At 41.3% G+C, this 22,878-nt stretch overlaps 1 protein-coding gene across 6 annotated transcripts in view; it reads right to left on the bottom strand.

Moving 5' to 3' along the window:
* ADGRB2 (adhesion G protein-coupled receptor B2) overlaps positions 1 to 22,878 on the bottom strand; it is a 5,411,420-nt gene that overhangs the window by 964,619 nt on the left and 4,423,923 nt on the right. For all 6 annotated transcript variants that reach the window (XM_044082710.1, XM_044082742.1, XM_044082734.1 and 3 more), the window contains one exon: positions 3,482 to 3,585. In XM_044082710.1, the coding sequence (XP_043938645.1) occupies positions 3,482 to 3,585 (104 nt within the window). The remainder of the gene's footprint in view (positions 1 to 3,481; positions 3,586 to 22,878) is intronic.

Below are 22,878 nucleotides of genomic sequence, written 5' to 3'. Positions count from 1 at the left end.
CATGGCCGACAGACCACGATGCTTTGCCACAGATGGCCTGCACCTGTCACCCCTGGAATTCCGGATACTGGCTAAGGCTCTTGCTGCCCCTATAGTGCCTTTTTTAGGCAAGGTTCAAATAACAAATTCACCACCGTAACAGGAACAGGCAAGCAAAAACCGAGGGTAATGCTACTCAATGCTAGAAGTCTAAATCTCAAAATGCACTCACTCGAGGCACTCCTTAAAATGGAGAACATCAATATCTGTGCAGTGACTGAGACCTGGTTCAAGGCTCCAGAGAGCACCCCTGCACTACCATGCTGTAACTCATACCACACTTTTCGGCCATGTAACCTGGACCGAAACACCAAAGCAGAGGTGTGTCCATATTCATTAAGGATATCCACACCTCCAGGCTAGTTGCTCAGCATAATGCATCCGAGGTTATCCAAATGCAACTAACTCTGGGCAAAACTGCAATCCAAATTGTAGCTTGCTACAGATCCCCCACCATGCCCCAGGATTCCCACTCCTCTTTTGTTGATGTACTGGAAAATATTAGGGTACAACCAAACACCCTAATAATGGGAAACTTCAACTACCCCAACATTAACTGGGAAAACTACTCGTGTACCAACTCCTTAGCTTAACGCTTTCTGGAATTTATAAGCTCCATTGCCCTGGATCAACTTATCCACACCCCCACCAGGGGCAACAATATCCTAGACCTAGTCATTACCAACATGAGTGACCGGTGTTCCACACCTGAAGTCAACTTGTCGTTGGTCCAATCCAACCATAAGCTAATAACCATTGATATCCACATCCCACCCTCACCCCCCATTAAGGAAACCATGGTAAAAAATTTCTCCAAAGCCAACTTCATGCTTTTTAAGACAGAAGTGGTGAACTTCTTGACACTCATGCAGATGGACAATGCAGTTGCAACTGCTGAATTCTACACAAATGCACCCTATAAGCACTTACACGAGTGCAAGGATTGTGCTATCCCAAACAGAACCAAGACACTATCCTCCAAAAAAAGGAAACCAATCTGGTGGTCCCTGCCATAAACAAACTGTACAACCGAAGGAAGAAACTGTTGCAAAAGAGAGTAAAATCCCATGAGTGAAGGAGCTCCCTGGTCATCCTCAGTAAGAAGCTGAGATCCCTTATAAGATCCTCCAAAACTAGCGATGAAAACAAAATTGCCACTAATTCTAAGGACAACCACAAGGCATTCTATAGCTATGTCAAGAATCTTGATGGCAACACCCAGATCTGCTCTGAGATACAGCACAAAGGCATGAAAATTACAGATATTGCCAACATCCTGGCAGATAGGTTCAGTGCTAACTTTATCAACCCCCCCCCCCCGTCAGCCCCTAAAGGGCCCATATCTATACAGGAAGAATGCAGAGTCCCTGTAATCACAACTATGCAGGTAAAAGCTGCACTCTCTAAAGCCAAAAACACAGTATTCATGGGACCGGACAACATCCCAGGCTGTGTTTTACACGATCTTCAGAAAGAACTGGCTCCCCACTTAAGCACCATGTTCAATAATAGCCTCGCATCAGGCTTTGTGCCCACTGAATGGTGCACAGCAACAGTTATCCCACTCCACAAAGTGGGAGCCACCACTGATCCTGGGAACTATCGACCTATTAGCCTGATGAGCCTGGTCTACAAGGCCATGGAACATATCATCATGGAACTCATAAACAAAGACATTGGTAATCTCCAAACTCTGGATCCCACCCAGTTCGGGTTTGTGAAAGGCAGATCATGCCTCATGAACCTAATCGACTTCTTTGAGGCAGTCACCAAAGCAGTAGATAAGGGTAAGGTGGTTCACACAGCCTATATTGACCTCGCCAAGGCTTTCAACACCATCCTCCATTCTGGAATTATAGCTAAACACACTAAACTAGGTATAAATCCCTATGTCACAAGATGGGTTGCCAACTGGCTCACTGACAGAACCCACACTGTAAAAGTTGCAGACTCCAAATCTGACCTCAAAGCAGTGACAAGTGGAGTACCACAGAGTTCCATCCTAGGACCTCTCCTGTTTGGTATCTACTTCTCTGAAGTACAGGCTAACACAGAAGGCCTCTGGCTAATGAAGTTTACAGATGACTGCAAACTAGGAGCCATAGTCAAGTCCCCAAATGATGCGGACATCCTACAGAAGGGCCTCGCTGAGACAGATGCCTGGTGTCAGAGCCATGGCCTCAAGCTCAATGCCAAAAAGTGCAGTGTCATCCCCTTTGGTAAAAACTCTGTACCCATGAACTACCACATAGGCAGCAATCTGCTTAACACCGAAAGTGTGATAAGAGACCTTGGGACCCAGGTGGACAGTAGTCTCTCCTTTGATAGTCACATCACCACAGTAGTCAGGAAGTCCTTCTACATGGCACCCCTCATCATAAAAGGGTTCTCATCCAGGAAAAAAGAGGTCATTGTTCCCCTCTACTCGACACTCATTAGACCCATTATAGAGTACAATGCCCCTTTTGGAATGTACCTCACAAGACATCTGCAGCAGCTGGAAAGGCCACAGAAGTACCTCACAAAGAGGATTACTGGCCTCAAACAAATGCCCTACACTGACCGCCTCAAAAAACTCCAGCTTTACTCCGTAGCATATCGCCTACTCCGAGGTGATCTCTGCCTAACATATAAAGCTATGTCAAACCCAGAGCTGTTGGACATGCTACTCCTAAAGAAATCCCAATCCCTCCGACCTACATGCTTTAGGGACCTAAACCTTGTCACCACAATAAACAGGAAATGCTGGAGGGATAGATTCCTGTCTCACAGACTTCCCCTAGTCTGGAACAGGCTACCCATCCATGTCAAGCAAAGTTCTTCATTAGCACTCTTCAAGAAAAATCTTGATGAGTGAATGGGAAATAGGAAATTCACCCTGGAGATCACTTCTGTGTCTCTGCTCGACAGTGGCACAGAAAAATAAATTTCTTGGGTGGCGTAAGCCAGGGAACCTTGTTGGCTAGGCTTACGTAGCCCCTTGGGCTGATAGCCTAGTACTTACCTATGAACCTATGAATTATACTGCCTGCATCATACTGATGACCTCATACCTTAGTAATTAGACAGCTATTAACATGACTCATGCTGCCTGTGTTGTACTGATGACCTAATACCTTATAATTACACAGCTATTAACATGAATCATGCTGCCTGCATCATACTGATGACCTCATACCTTAGTAATTAGACAGCTGTTAACATGAATCATGCTCCCTGTGTCATACTGATGACCTCATACCTTAGTAATTACACAGCTATTAACATGAATCATGTTGCCTCTGTTGTACTGACATGTAAAGTACCACATGTTAAGGGATGACACACGTTCATTGTAGTCAGCCTGTAATGCTGCTGCATTATTACATTCCTCTCCATTAGTTACTCAAAAAATCATATATAAAATGCAAATGCTTGTAGAAAGAAAATGATAAAGATATACCTCCAAAATGCAGCATAGACAGCAAGCAGGATTAGCAAAGCCATACAGGACACAGCGCATCCAATCATCAGAGGTAGAGAAGGGGTCCCTGAAGGATCCATAACCTGAAAGGAGATACAAAAACAAGCACTTACTGTCAAAATGTCACTAGATTTAATAACAAGAAAACTCAACTGATTAGCATTCAGTTTACAAACATTTCAACACCAAAGTACTTATGTAACAGAAATGAGTACATCATTTCTTAAATACATTTTTGTTGCATTTCAGTGGGTTTTTTGTACCACTTTTTAAATGACTTGCTTCTTTTTGTCTTTCAGCTAGAAAGTGACATGCCATGTCGACAACAGACCAGAACCCTCCTATCCTAAACAGCTGACATCTCTGCATACTTGGAGCAGGTACTCCTAATGACGAACATTCATAGTGCTGCTGATTTGTCAAGAAGACAGAAGCAGATACATCTCTTGATATATATTTTGTGATACCCTGAGGTCTTTGTGCTTTCATTTCTAGCACCCTCCATTAACATACGGTCCTAAATGGTCACTGTGGTGATGTACAAAGATGGTATTTAAATTTCCTTATAGCTGAATGTCATACCAGAGCAAATACGATGTGTGCCAAAAGGAGCAGTGAAGCAAAGTCCTGCAACCTGACAATCAGGGAGATGAAATTGTCAAGGGAAGGATGTGTCCCAGCTCCTGCGCCTGCAGTGTGTGCTTCCCGTTTCCATACCAAGCGTTGATAACGGTGATGCGTAAACAAAGTTAGGGGTTGTGAAGGTATGTCACTGGTTACCAAATTTGTCAGGCAAAAGAACTTAATTGGAATCTGCTCTGTACATTACTGCATTTTAATTAACTGTTCTTGATGAGGATAAGAAAATAATTAGACTAACTGACGTTTTTTTCATTCACATCTTTACTTTTACATCCTCTCTTCTTATTTTGAATTTCATGTAAATTCACCATGTTGAAATCTTTGCTCTAAAAATGTATTTTTTCTTAATGTAGTTGGTATGTTTGCCTAAGGTTACAGCTGAAATGGGTCACTGGATAGTCCACACACCCCATAAACCAATAAATAAATACAAGCTTAGACTTTCATTAAAGTATTGGTGGATTTCCTCTGCTCCCTCTAAAATGTACATTCACTGATAGTGCTTAATCTGAAAACCGAAGTTACACGGACTGTAAAAGAAAAATGGATTTTACCTTACCTTCCATCCTTTCACCGAACAAGCATTATTATGTAAGTTATTAGCCTTTGAACTGTAAAATCTAGGGATCATGTTATGTAACAGGATTTGAACTTAAAGAAAAAAAATGAATGTCTTAGATAATTTATAGCTGAATTACTATTAAGAACTGCCCTAATGTTAATAGAATAAGAATACATTTTTTTTCTTTCATCAAAGAATAAATTCATTTAAAAAAGTCATGAATTTTGCTGAGTATATTCCACATGGCAGGCTAGAACACTATGTCTCAGAATTTGTGGAGAGTTAATACGGCCTTTCCTGCTATCCTTTTATAGCCTTAATGTGCATCTTTCACAAAGCTTTGCCTCTCTTTGAAATATGAGTTAATTAATATCTGCCTGCCTTATTTTCCCCATTAAGTATCATATGTGATGGAAGAAAAGTGAATTCAATCAAGACAGATAACTAGAAAATGAAATCTAAATGGAGTTTACCTTATACTTCATTTTACAGAAGTGTGTATCCCTTCATTATTTATTACTGAGGCGCGCTGCATTAAAATAAACCTTTGTCCCTGACAAGTTCATCTGTTTCTGTTCTGCCTTTTTAGTAACTGAATTCATAACACACTGACTGTGGCATCAAAATTCATTCAGGGGCAAAAAAGTGCAGTGTAGAAATTAAGAGATTTGTTTTCTTCACCCTTCTCGCACCTATCTTCATTTAGTCCTCTGCATGTTTCCCTGGTTTTTGTACTTGCAAATTCATGCATCCCCCAAATATCCTTTCCAGGCTACCCTATTAATAATACTTTTCACAGGGGAATTGATCCAGCAGGAACCTATTTGTAGTGAACATGAAGTGAAGGGTTGGGAGGGTGGCCTAATGGTTAAGGTGTTTGCCTTATAAACACAAGGTGCAGGGTTTGAGTCTCACAAGGGATAATTGGCTAGGCTTAAAATGGCTTGCAAGGCCAGTTAGCTTACTACTAATCTATGATGCAGAGTAGTGGATTAAAGCATTTGGTGTCTTCAATTACACAGTGACCAGACAAAGCCCTAGGTTAGTCAAGTACCACAGGCAATGAGTGTAATACTACCCCATCCAGGTAATCAACCCATCTATAAGGTTCCTGGACTTAACCAGACAATATGCCGTTAGTGGTTTTGCTGATACCTCCTCCAGGAATAGGACAGCAGGTCACTTCATCCTGTTGCCCCTCTCCCAGCTAAATGTAACAGTCATCTAAGCTGATTCCAGAAATAAAGTCAACAGCAGCACAGATAGATGACTTGCCTTTGCTCCATCTGGCTAGCCACAATCTAGGATTTTAAGAAAAAGTGTAGAGAGATGGATGAACCACTGAGCTTGGTAAATTCCAAACTACGCTAATGATAAATGTTCTGTACTCTATCCATGGCCAGCTTATACAGTATTAAGCACTGTGAATAGTAATCTACAAAACCAGTGCCAGATAGAAATTTGGGTTCACTACTGAAATGTAGGGACTTGAAATGCTGAGTCCTGACATGCAAACCCCATCCCCACCCAAAAAAAAGCAAATTAGGAGAACAGCAAATATCAGACACTGATTTTCTCCTGTAAACTTCTGTTATGAAGGGGGTAAACCTCTCTGCGTCCCGGAACTTATATATACATAATACTAGAAACTGCAATATCTCAGAGAAATGGGAATATTTTGAAATATTGCAGTCTTGGATTTATATATAAGCCTACAGTTTGAGCCATTCAGACTCTACATTATGAGATTCACTAATGTTGGTTAAACATTTCAGTTACCAGAAATGTGAAATATTATTGAGGTATGGTGTAAAGTGTAATCATTGTGACGTAATTAGTGCCCTTGATACAAAAATAGTGAAAATTCACTTTCTCTGAGAATTCTACTTACCTCACGGTAGAGCAACATAAAGTCAAAATATGCAAGTAACGTGTGAGGGGGGATTTATGTCAACTTGTAGAATGTAAATTCAGTGAGTTCCCAGTCTCTTAAATGATGCCACTAAAAATACACATTCAGTGGAACTAACCTTCTTTTAAGGGGTAATGCTCCCCTATGCCCACCCCCCACACACTAGCATGTTATATAGTCTAACCTCACGGTTACAAGACAGTGGAGGAAGGGCAAAGTCAGTTTCACTGAATGTAGGTTTTGAGTGAAAATATATCAATCTCTGGGACTCATTGAAATTTCTTTAGCAGAGTTATCATGTTCCATTAGAGATCATGGCCTCCCACATTAGGAAGATACATGAGGACCAAGCCCTTTGTACAAACACTTTTAAAGTATTTAGCAACTCCAGACTGTAAGGTGTGTTTTCTATCCATACTTATGAGTGTTGATTACTTATATAGCAAATATCCATCACGTAGCAATACAGAACTTTACTAGGAATCCAAAACGACTTGTTGATTAAAATGTCTAACTGGATCAGGTCCATTTTTAGTGCAGACTTGGAGAGGACAGCGCTGTAAAAAAAGTTACAATAATAAAAGTAGATCCAAACAGCTGTAATGAGCCTTTTTATGGAAAACAGTGTTTGCAGTAGACGTCCTAAAGCATTCTATTCATTAAGTCACATTATGTATGCCAATCCAACAGTCACTGTTTGTTCAAACAATATCTCTCAGACAGCTTACCTTTATATAGGGGCACACTACAGGGCTTCTCCCTCTCCCCTCTGCTGTTTATTTTAGTACCTCCCACTGCACATTATGCATGAGGAAATCTGTCCATCACCCCCCCCCCCCCACGTAGTAATGCCGATCAGCAGCTGGAGGTATCTTATTGGTTTGCTCATGATTGTCTAAATTAGATTTCAAGCCCATCCAAGACAATTGAGCTGGTGATTGTTACCTTTTGATCAGTTTGAGAGATTTTCATGTCTTGCAGTTAACTTTTTGCAAACCATCATACTTTATTGTGATGAAATAGCAATTGTTGAACCATTATTTGAACTGAAATGATTTATAAAAAAAGTCTTTATAACAGAATAAGATCACAGAACAGTGGTGAAAATACAAACTCTCCTTAACCCCAATGATACACACTCTCACAGTTAGTACATTCATATGGGGGTTGCAGACAGAGTTGCCCACCCCTTTGCAAAAATGATGACTTTTTTTTTGTTAAAGTCAAAAATTTGCAGTACAAAGGAGGTATATAAAGTGGTGCAAGAAATTAATATATAATGAGTAGAAAAAAATGCCGTAGCTTACATTTTAAAAAAAATGGGATGTCTTGTTAATTAAAGGTAAAATTAGCATAAAACATACAAGTGTTCATTATTTTTCTTAATGCAATTCAAATTATAATATAAATTGATGAAATAAATATATAACACTACTTTGTAATGCAATGTCCACTTATGGTCTATACATAACAAATGTACTGTATATCATAGTAAGTATTTAAGAAAAAGATCCAGAGTGTCAGATATGGATAAGTGCTTCAGTGCTTAAACATGAGAAAGAACAGTAAATAACTTCCCGACAGTATCAGAAACTATGCTTAAGAAATTTCAGTTTTTCGCAATTGCACTATGAGCTAAACATGAGAAAGTTGGGTGATAGGCAACGTTATAGGTATTCAGATAAATTATCTCCCAACACTGTATAAAATACACTGAAGAAAGTGTTCCTCCTTTCTCTGCCTTTTTAATCATTGTTAACATGTTGTTTCTTAAAATGTGCATATTAGCAGAATTATAGTACAAAGTCATATATGGGAAGATTCTTTAAAGCCATGACATGTGTATATCATTGTAACATCTTGTTAAAGACAATCATGGCAAATTGAAAATGATGATTCTATTTTATATCCTATAAAAATATGGATTTTAAAATTACTCTGACAGAAACAGAACTGAAGTGCATGGAACACAATGGTTACTCTCCAAAATCATTTAGAAAGACAGCTTGGTTAACCCCCTTTCTCATATTAAAATGTTACTTAATCATTTGCTAATCTAAGCACCATTAACTCCTGCTAACTAAGGCTCACACTAGAGTTTAGACAATGATTGAAATACATGAAACTATTCCCACAGTCAAACAGGCAGTGATAGGAGGTTAAGAAAGAAAGAAACAGATGTTTAGTTACTTTCCAGAGTTTTTCTGACAGCACAAAGTGCTTCAATGAATTTAAAAAACTGTGAAACATTGAAGTATTTGTTTCCATACTATGGTACCCTGTTTTCTGAGTCTTGGAAAGTCTGTGTGTTTCACTTTTCCAGAATGTGAGGGTTTGTCACATATTCAGTGTTGAGAAGGTTTTGACTGACATCCATGCTATGCAATAATACATCACATTATGAATCAAAAGAAGTTGTTACAATGACAAAGTTACACATTTCAAGCATCCTGTGATCTTCATTATGAAGTTGATAATAAATATTTCACATTTTGCTCATTGTGATTAAGTTTTGCAAGATATGTGGAATGAAAGTGCTTACTTTAATAAATGTGTTCATTGGTAGTTCATTCAGCTATTTCCATATCTTGTGTGGAGTATTATAGTTTGTGATCTGTCTTGGTGGATTTACAAGTTACACTTAAATTTGATTTGGGAGGAACTTGGCTTCACATGGATGGGGAGCCTGTTCCAGAGAAGAGGTTGTCTCTGTGATACATACCTGTCTCTCCAGCAGGTCCTATTTATATCACAGGCAAGGTTTAAGTCTTTAGAATGGGTAATTCTGGTGTTGTTTGTTTTGTGGATATCCAGGAGGTCCATCAAAGTGTGGTCTGACAATGCCCTAAATGCCAGACATAAATCTACCCTCAACAGCCTTAGGGAGACAGAATACAGGGACAGGGCCTTGAGGTGGTCTTCATAGGACATTTTACTTACACTCTGTATTCTTTTAGTGAGGAACCTCTGTGGATGTTCCAATTGTTGGATATGTCTGGTTAGGTACATACCAAAGGGGGATTTGTACTATATGACAGGTCATGGATATAATCCTCTAAATTATTAATCATTTGAAGTGGTTAGAATCTAATCTTGCTTTACAGCACAAATGGTAGCCATGACAGAACACAGACAGAAATGTTCATCAGCTACCAAAGGTGCACAGACATAATAGAGCGAAGTGTCCAATGGCTGTTAAGGCTGCTGATGACTGGACATATGCTTTGCATACAGAGGACTACTAATGTTGAAGGATGGATGGCAAGTGTGAGTATTGGAAGAGGTTATGATACAGACTGATTAATGCCAAAACATTAACATATGTGAGAGATGCAGTCATATAGCTAAATTGGTGGCTAAGCTCTCTCCACCCAATAATGGAACAGGCAGTCATGAGGAGAAGGTTAACACTTGCACCACACCTCCAACCGCACACAGACCTACTAAAACAGCACTGGCAAACAATACACATAAATACACAAAATCATACTCGGAGACTCTAAATAAAAACCTGCAAAAGCATCACAGACCTTCAATAAGACACCTAAAAAACCTGCACCTCCCATCACAAACCAGACAACACATAAAACACAAAATCAGTGTGCCACACAATCACAGCCCGTAAGGTGAAATAACATACATAAAGCACTAGTAATAGGTAACTCTATAGTCAGGCACACTGACGTCCCATTCACTGGGCTGGACAAGGAGAAGGTTACTGTTAGCTGCCTGTCAGGAGCCAGAATCTGTCACATAAAACAAGCACTCAGGTAACTCCAGAACACGTACAAATATGACTCCGTCATTGTTCATGTTGGTGTGAATGACCTAAGACGTACCTCCCTGGACTACATGAAAAGAGACATGGAAGAGCTCTCTGATCATGTAGCCCAGGTGAGTATGAACCTAACACTGAGTAGGATCCTGCCCTCACCAAGAATGACACTGCAGTATAAAGAAAATTATCACTTTCAACAATTGGCTAAGCTTCTGGTGTCATTCAAAGGGGATCCAGTGTCTGTCAGCCTGGGAAGACATGCTCGACAGGCTTCGTTGCTTCACAAGAGACGGCTTGCACCTGTCACCCCTAGACTTTCGAATACTGGCCAAGGCTCTTGCTGCCCCCATAGTGCCTTTTTTAGGCAAGGCTCAAAAGTCAAACCCACCTCCGTAAACAGCACAAATAAAAAAATGAGGGTTATGCTACTCAACACCAGGAGTTTAAATCTCAAAATACACGCGCTCAAAGCACTCCTCAGTATGGAGAACGTCGACATCTGTGCAGTAACTGAAACCTGGTTCAAGGCTCTACAGAGCACCACAGCACTACACGGGCTACAACTCATACCACACATTTCGGCCACAGAACATGGACCGAAACACAAAAGGAGAGGGTGTATCCATATTCATCAAGGATACCTACACCTCCAGGGTAGTGGCACAGCATGATACCTCCGAGATCATCCATGTGCAACTAACATCAGGCAAATCTGCAATGCAAATTGTGGCCTGCTACAGATCACCCTGCATGACACAGGACCACCACTCCACCTTTCTGGAGACACTGGAAAACATGAAAGTCCTACTGAACACCCTGATACTGGGCGATTTCAATTACCCTACTATTAACTGGGAAAACTACTCAAGTACAAACTCCCAGGTCCAGCACTTCCTGGAATTTATCAACTCAAATGGATCAGCTGGTAAACTCCCCTACCAGAGGTGAAAACATATTGGACCTGGTCATCACCAACATGGGCGACAGGTGTTCCACACCGGAGGTCAACCCGTCAATGGTTAGATCAGACCATAAAATAAACACTCTGGATGTCCACACCACACCACCACCTCCAACCAGGGAAACCACAGTGAAAAACTTTTCTATAGCAAACTTCACCTTACTCAAGACAGAGGTGGTAAGTTTCACAGCCCCCACGCTAAAGGATAACAGTGTCCAAGATGCAGGAACCTTTACAAATGCACTCTATGAGCACCTACAAAGATGCAGGGATCGTGCCATCCCTAGCAAAACCAAGACTCACTCTCCTAAGAGAAGGAAACCAGTCTGGTGGACCCCTGCCATAAACAGGCTATACAATAGAAGGAGGAAACTAGTTCAGAAAAAAAGCAAATCCCAAGAAGGAAAGACATCCCTGATCAGTATCGGTAAGAAACTAAGGTCCCTCATAAAATCCTCCAAGGCTAACTTCGAAAGAAAAATAGCCAAGGATATGAAAGATAACCACAAAGCCTTCTTTAGCTATGTCAAGAATCTAAGTGGCAACTCGCAGATATGCACTGAGATAGTGCAAAACAGCACAAAATATATTGCCAACATCCTGGCAAATAGATTCAGTGCAAACTTCACCCCCCTCTCACCCCCAAAAGGGCCCACAACAATACCGGGAAAGTGTAGTGTCCCTGAAATCACAGACGCACAGGTGAAAGTAGCCCTTTCAAAATCCAGAAGCACAGCATCAGTGGGGCCAAATGGTGTCCCAGGCTGCATCTTGCACGAACTACAGAACGAACTAACCCCGCCAACTAAACACACTGTTCAACCTCAGCCTCTCCACAGGCTACGTGCCCATAGAATGGTGCACAGCAACGATTATTCTGCTCCACAAAGGAGGGGCCACAACTGAACCTGGTAACTATCGCCCCATAAGCCTGACTAGCTGGGTCTGCAAGGCTATGGAGCGCATCATTATGGAACTCATTAACAAAGACATTGGGAACCTCCAAACACTTGACCCGACCCAGTTCGGCTTTGATAAGGGCAGATCATGCCTACTAAACCTGGTTGACTTCTTCGAGACAGTCACCAAGGCCATAGATGAGGGGAAGGTAGTTCACACAGCCTACCTTGACCTCGCCAAGGCTTTTGACACCATTCCCCACTTGGGAATTAGAGAAAAACTCACCAGCCTGAACATAAACTCCTATGTCATGAGATGGGTTGCCAACTGGCTTACAGACAGAATTCGCATGGTAGGAATAGCGGGCTCCAGGTCCGACTCTAAACCAGTCACAAGTGGTGTCCCACAAGGCTCGGTCCTGGGACCCCTACTGTTCACATATACTTCTCAGAAGTACAGGCAAACACAGGAGGACTATGGCTAACCAAGTTCGCTGATGACTGCAAACTGGGAGCCATAACTGACTCTCCGGCTGACACGGACATCCTCCAAAAGGACCTTACTGAGACGGACACCTGGTGTCAAAGTCATGGTCTCAAGCTAAATGCCAAAAAATGCATAGTCATCCTGTTTAGGAAAAACAAAACACCCATGAATTAGGTGGCAGCCCCCTTAATACAGAAGAGGTAATAAGAGATCTGGGGACCCAGGTAGATAGTAATCTCTCCTTTGACAATCATATTGCCAACATAGTTAGGAAATCATTCTATGTCACCCATCTAATTACTAAAGGGTTCACATCTAGAAATAAAGAGGTTATAGTGCTCCTCTACTTGTCACTCATCAGACCCATCATAGAGTAAAATACCCCATTTGGGATGTACCTCACAAGAAACTTCCAACAGCTGGAAGGACCACAAAAGTACCTCACCAAGAGGATTACTGGCCTCAAACATATGTCCTATGCAGCCCGAATGGAAAAACTCCAGCTGTACTCAGTGGCATTTTGCTTACTCAGAGGTGATCTCTGCCTGACTTACAAAGCCATGTCCAACTAAGAATTGATGGACATGCTCCACCTAAAGAAATCCAAGTCACTGCGAGCCACTCGCTCTAGTGAGCTAAATCTCATCACAACAACAAATAGAACATGCTGGAGGGATAGATTCCTGTCACAGAGACTCGCCATGCTTTGGAATAAAATTCCTAACTACATTAGGCAGAGCCCCTCACTAACACGCTTCAAGAGAAACCTGGACGAGTGGATGGGTATCAGAAAATACACCCCTGGGATCACTTCATTGGCTCTTCTTGACAGAGGCTCAGTTAATTAATCAATGGGGCGGCAAAAGCTGACACACACTAGCTAGGCTTATAAATGCCCTCGGGCAGATAGCCTAGTACCTACCTATGAACCTAAGAGGATATTCATCTGCTGAGATGCGGAAAGGCTAATACAGCAGAGAAGTAAACTTCAGTGGAACATGGAATGCATGAGCTATGACTCCAGTAAGCAAACATGATATAGTTAAAGATGAAATGTCAAGAATAAACATGGATTCCTAGGGATTAATGAACTCAGATGCCTGGAGCAGGTAATTTTATATCACATAATTATCAATTTTAATACTGCGGACAAATTTTGCAGTAAGGATTGAATGTCTAATCAAGAAAGGGAGTGAATATCAGTGCTCACGTACACCCCCCCTCAAAACAAAGCAATAGAGGTGAATTTCTTGACATCTTTGTCAAGACCACACAGCACGCAGCTATGCCTGGAAAACCAACCATGATTCTTTGTAGTGACTGGAAAACCAATCATAATTAACTGCAGTAAATGGAAAACCAGTCATAATTCTTCTTCCAACATTAAAGTGGTACAAGTCTGTGCCCAAACTATAGCTCCAGCAGAAGACGAATCAATGGGTTTTATAAGAAGCTGTAACACCTCCCATATAAAGCTCTAAAAAAAGATATTACATTTATCACAGCTGATGGAAATACTAACGGCTGCAGTAAAAAAGTAGGAATAATGGCTAAGTGCGGACGTGTTGTACAAAATGAAGTGGGACGTACACTAGTAGGATTCTAACAAGATAATTCGTTTGTCCTGGAAAACACTCTTAATGGCCAAAGTGATAGCTTTATACATGGCTTCACCAGAAGGCCATTTATGAAATCTATCTGACTGATCTTATACTTTGCAATCGGAGATGGAAGATTTAGATTTCTAAAAAGATAGCAAAAATAACATCTGCAGCTGACTATGAGTCAGACTATCAGCTTTTCTTTGGAATTTTAGAATCAAGTTACAGAAAACAGGAAAAGCCCCCAGACCAACCAGGTAGAAGCAAAGCAATGTTGCATATAAATACAAAGTGGCGGTGAAGAACAGAACTGATAGAAAGTGTAAAAGAATAGCTATGAAAGGACATTTGGGGTAGTGAAAACAAAAAATATATATATTGCAAATAAAAGGTAGATTACGAAGACAAAATGGCTGCTTGTGAGAACATAGAAGTGGTCAAGGAACGAAGGACAGCAAAAGGCAAAGGAAACAGAGAAAATATTTTAATTGAATATATAAAGAATGACAGGAATCATAGCCAACAGCAAGGTGTAGCAATAAAGCTCTTGTTATGGCCCAGACTCCCTGCATGGGAGAGATACTTACATTGGCACTCCCTGCAGGGAGGTGTGGTGCATTAAAATGGGAGTGGCTCATGAAAGGTTTGCAAATTGACCATAGAGGAGGGGGAGGGACAAGAGGGTAGGTCATAATGCAAAAATACCTCCCCCTCACAGAAACAGTTGCTAGTGAGACCCCTCCCCTCCTGGATGCCCTTCGATTCCACACTGGCTCCAGTCCAGATTTGGTGTTAGTCCAAGAGATGAAAATGCATGGGGGGGGGGGGGACTCAGCGATGGATGAGGGCATGGCGATACTGATCAGAATGTATGGAATGAGGGGGGGGATAATAGGAAATACCAGATTATTTGCCACCATAAGGATTTGCCAACCTTTTCAAAGAGTGCAAGGCCTGTAAATCCTGGAGTACAGAGAGTAACAAGAAAACATAAGGCAGCATATTTAAATGAGTAGTGAAAGAAAATGGAACAGAACAACGAAGTGTAAAAGCAGGATTTCTCTTCAAGAAAGCCAGTCATGTTTAGCAAACCTTTCATGAACAATAGAGCATAATAAAAGAAAAAATAATAGCGACCAAACAGAAGTAGAAGATTTTAAAGGTTGTAGGAATTTTTAAAATAACTGCAACAAGTACCGTTATGACTCTGTCATAGTCCATGTTGGAGTGAATGACCTGAGATGTACCTCACTGCACTATATGAAGAGTGACAGGACTGAGCTCTATGAGTATGTGTCCCAGGCATGTATATACCCAGGCACGTATGTCCCTAGCCTTATGCAGTATACTACCTTCACCTAGAATTACGCCACAGTATAAACAAAAATGATAGATTTCAATAAGTGGCTCAGTATTTTGGCGTTATTCAAAGGGGATACAGTTCCTGTCAGCCTGGGAAGCCGTGGTTGACAAACCTCATTGCATTGCCAGAGATGGTTTGCACCTGGCACCTCTAGACTTTCAGCTTCTGGCAATGGCTCTTGCCTCCCCCATAGTAGCTTTTTTAAGCAAGCTCTTGAAAACAACATTACTCATGTGAAATTAACCAATCAGCACAAAATAAAGGTCATGCTGCTAAATGCTAGGAGCTTAATCCAAAAACTTCACTCTCTGGAAGCACTTCTGTCACTAGAGGATGTAGATGTCTGTGCAGTCCCAGAAAGCTGGTTTAAGACCTCAGACAGTACCTCAGCCTTGCAATGTTACAATGCCTTACACACCTTTAGACTGCAAAATGAACATGTGGAAACCAAAGGAGGCAGTGTTTCAATCTATATTAGAGATAAGTTCACCTCCCATCTAGTTAGACTGGACAACTCCATGGAATTACTCCAGGTCCAGGTTACATTGGGTAAGACCCCCATTCAAGTCATAGCCAGTTATAGATCCTCCTCTGTGGGTTATGATCCCCATGAAGCCTACTTGACCAAGCTGGAGAGAATCCAAATTTTACTAAACACACTGGTTATGGAGGATTTCAATTATCCCACCATCAACTGGGAAACCTGTGCTAGTCCTAACTCACTAGCCCAAAAGTTCCTTGACTTTGTTAATTCAAATGCCATGGAACAAATTGTCCATACCCTGAGAAGGGGGAGCAAACATTCTGGATCTGGTCCTCACCAACATGTCAGACAAATGCACTGCCATAACTGTTGGACCCTCATAAGTTAAAACTGGGCACAAGTCAACACCTTTGAGCTGGCACTAATATCAGAACTCACAAAGGGTGAAATCAGACTAAAAAACTTCACCAAGGCAAACTCTACCCTCCTAGGTGAAGGTATAAATGCATTCTGAGCCCCACCCCAAGCTAGAAGTGGCAATTATGCCAACGCTTACACAATGCTAGTACAATCCCATGCATAAGTGTATAAACTTGGCTGCACCACAAAGAATCAAAGCCAGAACCCCAAGTAAAAAAAAGCTGCCATACTGGACATCCAGTATCAACAAACTTTACAATAAATGCAAAAAGTTGCTGTCCAAGAAAATAAAGGCAAGGCCCCAACAATGAAAAAGCACCCTCCTCAGCCCCAGCAGGCAAATAAGACAACTTGTCAGATCTTCCAAGGGCTCCTTTGAGAGAAACTTAGCAAGTACAGCCAAGAATAACCGTAAGACCTTTTACAGCTGCATATGTAACCTAAAGGGTAGGACCCAAGTATGTGTAGAACTAGTGGCCAATGGTATCACACACACTGACCCCACAGAGATAGCAAACCTGCTAGTGGATAGGTTCTTGTGATAATTTCACTCCTTTTGCCCCTCCTAACTTACAACAAACCTTTCCCCAAACTTCATGCACACCCTACATATATGAAGAACAGATTCTCAAAGCTTTGTCCAAGGCAAAAAATACAGCCTCTGTGGGACCAGATGACATCCCAGGCTGTCTTCTAAACAGGCTAAAACATGAACTAGCATTTTCACTAAGTACCCCTTTCAATCATAGCCTAACCACAGACTTTGTTCCTGTGGAATGGAGAACAGCAACAGTTATTCCACTCCACAAATGTGGCCTAGCAACAGACCCAGGGAATTAGACCCATAAGTCTGACCAGACTCATCTGTAAGGCCACAGAAGATATCATTATGGACCTCATAAATAAAGACATAGGTGACCTCCAAACCCTGGATCCTACCCAATTTGGCTTTGTGAAGGGCAGATCCTGCCTGCTAAAGCTGGTGGATTTCTTTGAAAATGTGACCAAAGTCATTAATAAAGGCACATCTGTGCACACAGCATACCTTGACCTGGCAAAGGCTTTTTGACACATTTCCACATTCAGGCATTACTGATAAACTTAGCACACTGAATGTAAACCCCTTCATTGTAAGATGGGTTGCCAACTGGCTCACAAACCAGACAAATACTTTCAAAGTGGGTGACTCCACATCAATCAGCAGATCTGTTAACAGTGGGGTGCCACATGGGTCAGTGCTGGTCCCCCTATTGTTTGAGATATAATTCTTAGAAGTTCAGGTCAAAACTCATGTGTTCTAGCTGACCAAGTTTTCAGATGACAGAAAACTAGGTACAATCACTGAATCCCCCAAATGATGTCAGTATACTCCATAAGGGTTTCATGGAGACCAACGATTGGTGTATTAGTCACAGTCTCAAAGTGAATGCAAAGAAATACATCATCATTCCTTTTGACACAAACAATGTCCGTTCATACTATCAAATCAACAACAATACCCTAATTACCCATGAAGTAGTAAGTGACCTGGGATCAGAAGTTGACTGTGACCTTAACTTTGACCACCATGTGTCTACTTTACTAAGGAAGTTTTCTACGTAACACACTTGATTAGTAAATACATCGCCTCGAAACAAAACAAGTTATAACCCCCTATACGCGGCACTTATCTGGCCCATAATTGAGTATAATGCCCTGTTTAGCATGTGCCGTACTAAGCACCTGCAGAAATTAGAGAGACCTTAAAGGTTTCTAACAAAGAAGATCAAGGGGCTACAGTAAGTTCCTTACACAGACTGAATAAAGTCCCTCCCACTATACTCTGTATCGTATAGACTTCTTGGGGAAATGTAAGCTCCACTTAAGGCTTTTTGAATGCAGTGCTTTGAATGCAATTAGTATGAGTGATGGCGAGCAATTAGGCAAGTTACAATGGGACGTATGCTGGCCTTCAGTGGGGCAAGTGTAGGAGCTTGTTAAATAAGAGACAAAATTGCTGCTAGTATTTGAACTGACACTTTTTGCTTGAAATATTTCCAAAGAAATAGGCCCATAATAAAGGTCCGTGAGCTTACATAAAAAAGATCACACTATATACAATAATCCTAGAAATTTCTATTTCAATTATTAGTAAAAATGAGTCAGCAGTAGTTTTAGACAGGAATGGTTTTGGTGCTGACATAGGCAATAAAGGTTTATTCACAAATATGTATTTCAGTGCCGTCAAAAACATTAGAGCCTCTGAAAGTACTTAACTTTATGTGTGTGCTCTGTTTATCTGAATCACAGCAGTCATACTGTCTAACTCAGTTATACTCGGTTGAAAACAGTCAAAGATTAAAAGATGAAACTCAGTTTATTCCCTTTTTTCTATTGGGTTCCAATGAGGTTTGAAGAATGCAAGATCCATGCTGTATATTCAAAATCTAATAAGGTTTTACACTAGGCTGATGCGCAATGATTTTGAACTGAGCTGCTTTGTAGACTGCATAAATAAATCAGAATGGTCATGTTCATTGTCTTTGAAAACAAAACAAAAAATACAATCAGCATAATAATCCATCAGAACTTAGCATTTACTACAAGCACGTTTTCTGTTGTTGACACCAAATGATGACACTAACAAGTTTAGGAAGAACAAATGAAATACAAACATGAAGCTGCTATGCAGAAAATAACTATCACATGTCTGAGGTCAGCATAGCTCTCAGAAGCAACAAGAATACCTAAAGAGAATTCTATCGAGATGACCGAGGGGAGTGTGTGCAGTTAATGTCCCGTGTATCAGAGGACAGAGAAATAATGAGAATATGCTAGGGGTCGCCTTTCTTGGAGGGGGGAGTGGGTGTACTTATAAGGAGCATGTATTCCTTGCTAGATACCCGAGTGCAGACTGGAGAACATACTGTCCTATATGTGTCAGGGGGGGGGAGCGGGGGGGGTGGTAGAAATGATAACATTACTTGTTTTGGGGGGTGGTAGAAATGATAACATTACTTGTCATGGGGGGGGTAGAAATAATAACATTACTTGTCATGGGGGGTGGTAGAAATGATAACATTACTTGTCTTGGAGCGTGGTAGAAATGATAACATTACTTGTCTTAGGGGGGGGGGTAGTAGAAATTATAACATTACTTGTCTTGGTAGGGTGGTAGAAATGATAACATTACTTGCCATGGGGGGGTGGTAGAAATGATAACATTACTTGTCATGGGGGGGTGGTAGAAATGATAACATTACTTGCCATGGGGGGTGGTAGAAATGATAACATTGCTCTCATGCCTGCCTCTCTAGACACCTAGAAGCATCCACTTGAACATGTTGCTGTTACAAATGAAACCCCCACATCCTATTTCAGATGATGACATCACTCTCAGTGCACTCAACCCTAGGGAAACAAAGGTGCCATGGTGGTCTTCTGCCCAGTGGAATAAAAGGGTCAAATCAGTGGCTGAGAGGGAGGTTCAATTGCTTATAGGGGATAAAACTAAAAAGACTCTGACCCATGATAGCAATTATGGTAAAAAAATAGAGAATGAGAAACAACATGGGATATATAAAAATAAATAAATGTTTTATGTCAAAAAAGGTGAAAGAACAGCCAAGCATCCTCACAGGAATATTGTCTGGCAAAAGAAACAACTTAATATAGAAAGTGTTTATAGCAAATCCTAAGATTTACTGCTTCAATGACCATCTTAAAGAAGACATGGTTATTTCATTGTAATTATCATTCTGTGCTTAACATGTTTACTAGGTCATAAAAATGAAATTATTAAAAAAACAGCCAAAAATATTGGCATCACACATAGTCTCTGACATCATACTTGGTCTTCCAATACTAATTTCATTTGATTTATTCCCATAGAACACTCCTCCCAATTACCATTAGCCACCTCCCACCACCCACCACCCTCATTACCCTATCACATTCCATTTCCCTTCCTGCCCTCCTGGCTTGTCTACAACCCTCAGCATACTATCCATTTAACCTATCAACCCACCCTCATATAGGTTCACAGGTTCATAGTTTGGTACTAGACTATCATCCCTAGGGCCTATACAATCCTAGACATAACAATTCCCTGGATATTTCTTCACACAATATTTACTTCTCTGGACCCCTGTCACTGATGTGATCCCCGGGGTAAATTTCCTATCTCCCATCCAATCATCATTTCCTTTTGAAGAGGGCCAAAGAGGCACTCTGCTTGACATGTATGGGCAGTCTATTCCAGAGTCTGGGAAGTCTTTGGGTCAGGAACCTATCCCTCCAGCATGTTTTGTTCATTGTGATGACAAGGTTTTATTTCCCTGGAGCATGTGTCTCTGAGGGATTGGGATTTCTTTAAGTGTAGCATGTCCAACAGCTCTGGGTTTGACATGGCCTTGTATGTTAAGCAGAGGTCGCCTCTGAGTAGACGATATGCAACAGAGTACAGCTGGAGTTTTTTTAGATGGTCACCATGGGCCACCTGCTTTAGGTCTGTGATTCTTTTAGTGAGGTATTTCTGTGGCCTTTCCAGTTGTTGCAGATGTTTTGAGAGGTATATACCAAATGGGGTGTTGTATTCTGTAATGGGTCTAATGAGGGATGAGTACAGTGGGACAATGACCTCCTTTTTTCTGGATGAAAAGCCCTTAGTGATGAGGTGTGCCACATAAAAGGATTTCCTGACTGTTATGGTGATGTGGTTATCGAAGGTGAGACCACTGTCCACCTGTGTCCCTAAGTCTTTTATCACACTTTCAGTGTTTAGTGTACTGCCACCTATGTGGTAATTCACGGGCACATGTTTTTTTCCCAAAGAGGATAACTATACATTTCTTGGCATTGAGCTTGAGCCCATGGCTCTGGTACCAAGCATCTGTTTCTGTATGGCCATTTCGTAGAATATCCACATCATTTGGGGATTCAATAATGGCTCCCAGTTTGCAGACATCAGCAAACTTTGTTAGCCAGAGTCCCTTAGTGTTGGCCTGTACTTCAGAGAAGTAGATGTCAAACAAGAATGGTCCCAGGAATGAACCCTGAGGTACTCCACTTGTCACTTGTCTGGAGCTGAATTTGGAGTCGGCTACTTTTACAGTGTGGGTTATGTCAGTAAGCCAGTTGTCAACCCATCCAGTGATGTAGGGATTAATGCCCAGCTTAGTATGTTTATTTATGATTCCAGAGTGGGGGATAATGTCGACGGCCTTGGCGAGGTTCAGATAGGCTGTGTGGGCCACCTTACCCTTTACCACAGCTCTGGAGACTGATTCAAAAACATCAGTCAGGTTCAGGAGACAAGATCCGCCCTTCACGAACCTAAACTGCATGGGGTCCAGTGTTTGAAGGTTGCCAATGTCTTTGTTTATAAGTTCCATGATAATACGTTCCATGGCCTTGCAGATCAGGCTCGTCAGACTGATGGGGTAGTAGTTCCCAGGATCCAAGGTGGATCTCCCTTTGTGGAGTGGGATAACTGTAGCTGTGTGCCACTCAGTGGATACGAACCCTATGATGAGGCTATGATTAAACATGACACTTAGGTGAAGTGCCAGTTCATTTTGTAGTTCATGTAGTACACAGCATGGGATGTCATCTGGTCCCATGGATGCTGTATTCTTAGCTTTGGAGAGTGCATTCTTTTACCTGTGTGGCCATTATTACCAGAATTTGGCAATCTTTAGGTATTGAGATGGGCCCTTTAGGGGGTGAGAGGGGGTGAAGTTTGCACTGAATTGATCTGCCAGGATATTGGCAATATACTTGGTATCAGTATATTTAATGCCATTCTGTTGTAGCTCAGGGCAGATCTGAGCATTGCCATTTAGATTCTTGATATAGTTATAGAATGCCTTGTGGTTGTCTTTGGAATCTTTGGCAATTTTATTTTCATAACTAGCTTTGGAGGATTTTATGAGGGATCTCAGCTTCTTACTGAGGCTGGTAAGGGAGATTTTTGCATCCTGGGATTTTCCTGTTTTCTGCAACAGTTTCTTCCTTCTGTTGTATAGTTTGTTTATAGCAAGGGACCACCAGATTGGCTTCCTTTTTTTTGGAGGAGAGCCTTTTGGTTCTATTTGGGATGGCACGATTCATGCATGAGTGGATGTGCTCATACAGTGCCTTAGTGTAGGATTCAGCAGTCAAACTTTCACTTCCAGTCTGCATGGGTTTCATGAAGTTTGTCACTTCTGACTTGAGTAGCATGAAGTTGGCTTTGGAGAGGTTTTTTAGGGAGGTTTCCTTACTGGGAGATGGTGATGTGGATGTCAA

Source organism: Protopterus annectens, chromosome 1.part1, assembly GCF_019279795.1.
Source record: "Protopterus annectens isolate FY-2018-M chromosome 1.part1, PAN1.0, whole genome shotgun sequence".
In the NCBI taxonomy this organism is placed as follows: domain Eukaryota; kingdom Metazoa; phylum Chordata; order Ceratodontiformes; family Protopteridae; genus Protopterus; species Protopterus annectens.
This window is presented reverse-complemented; position numbering and strand designations above follow the sequence as displayed.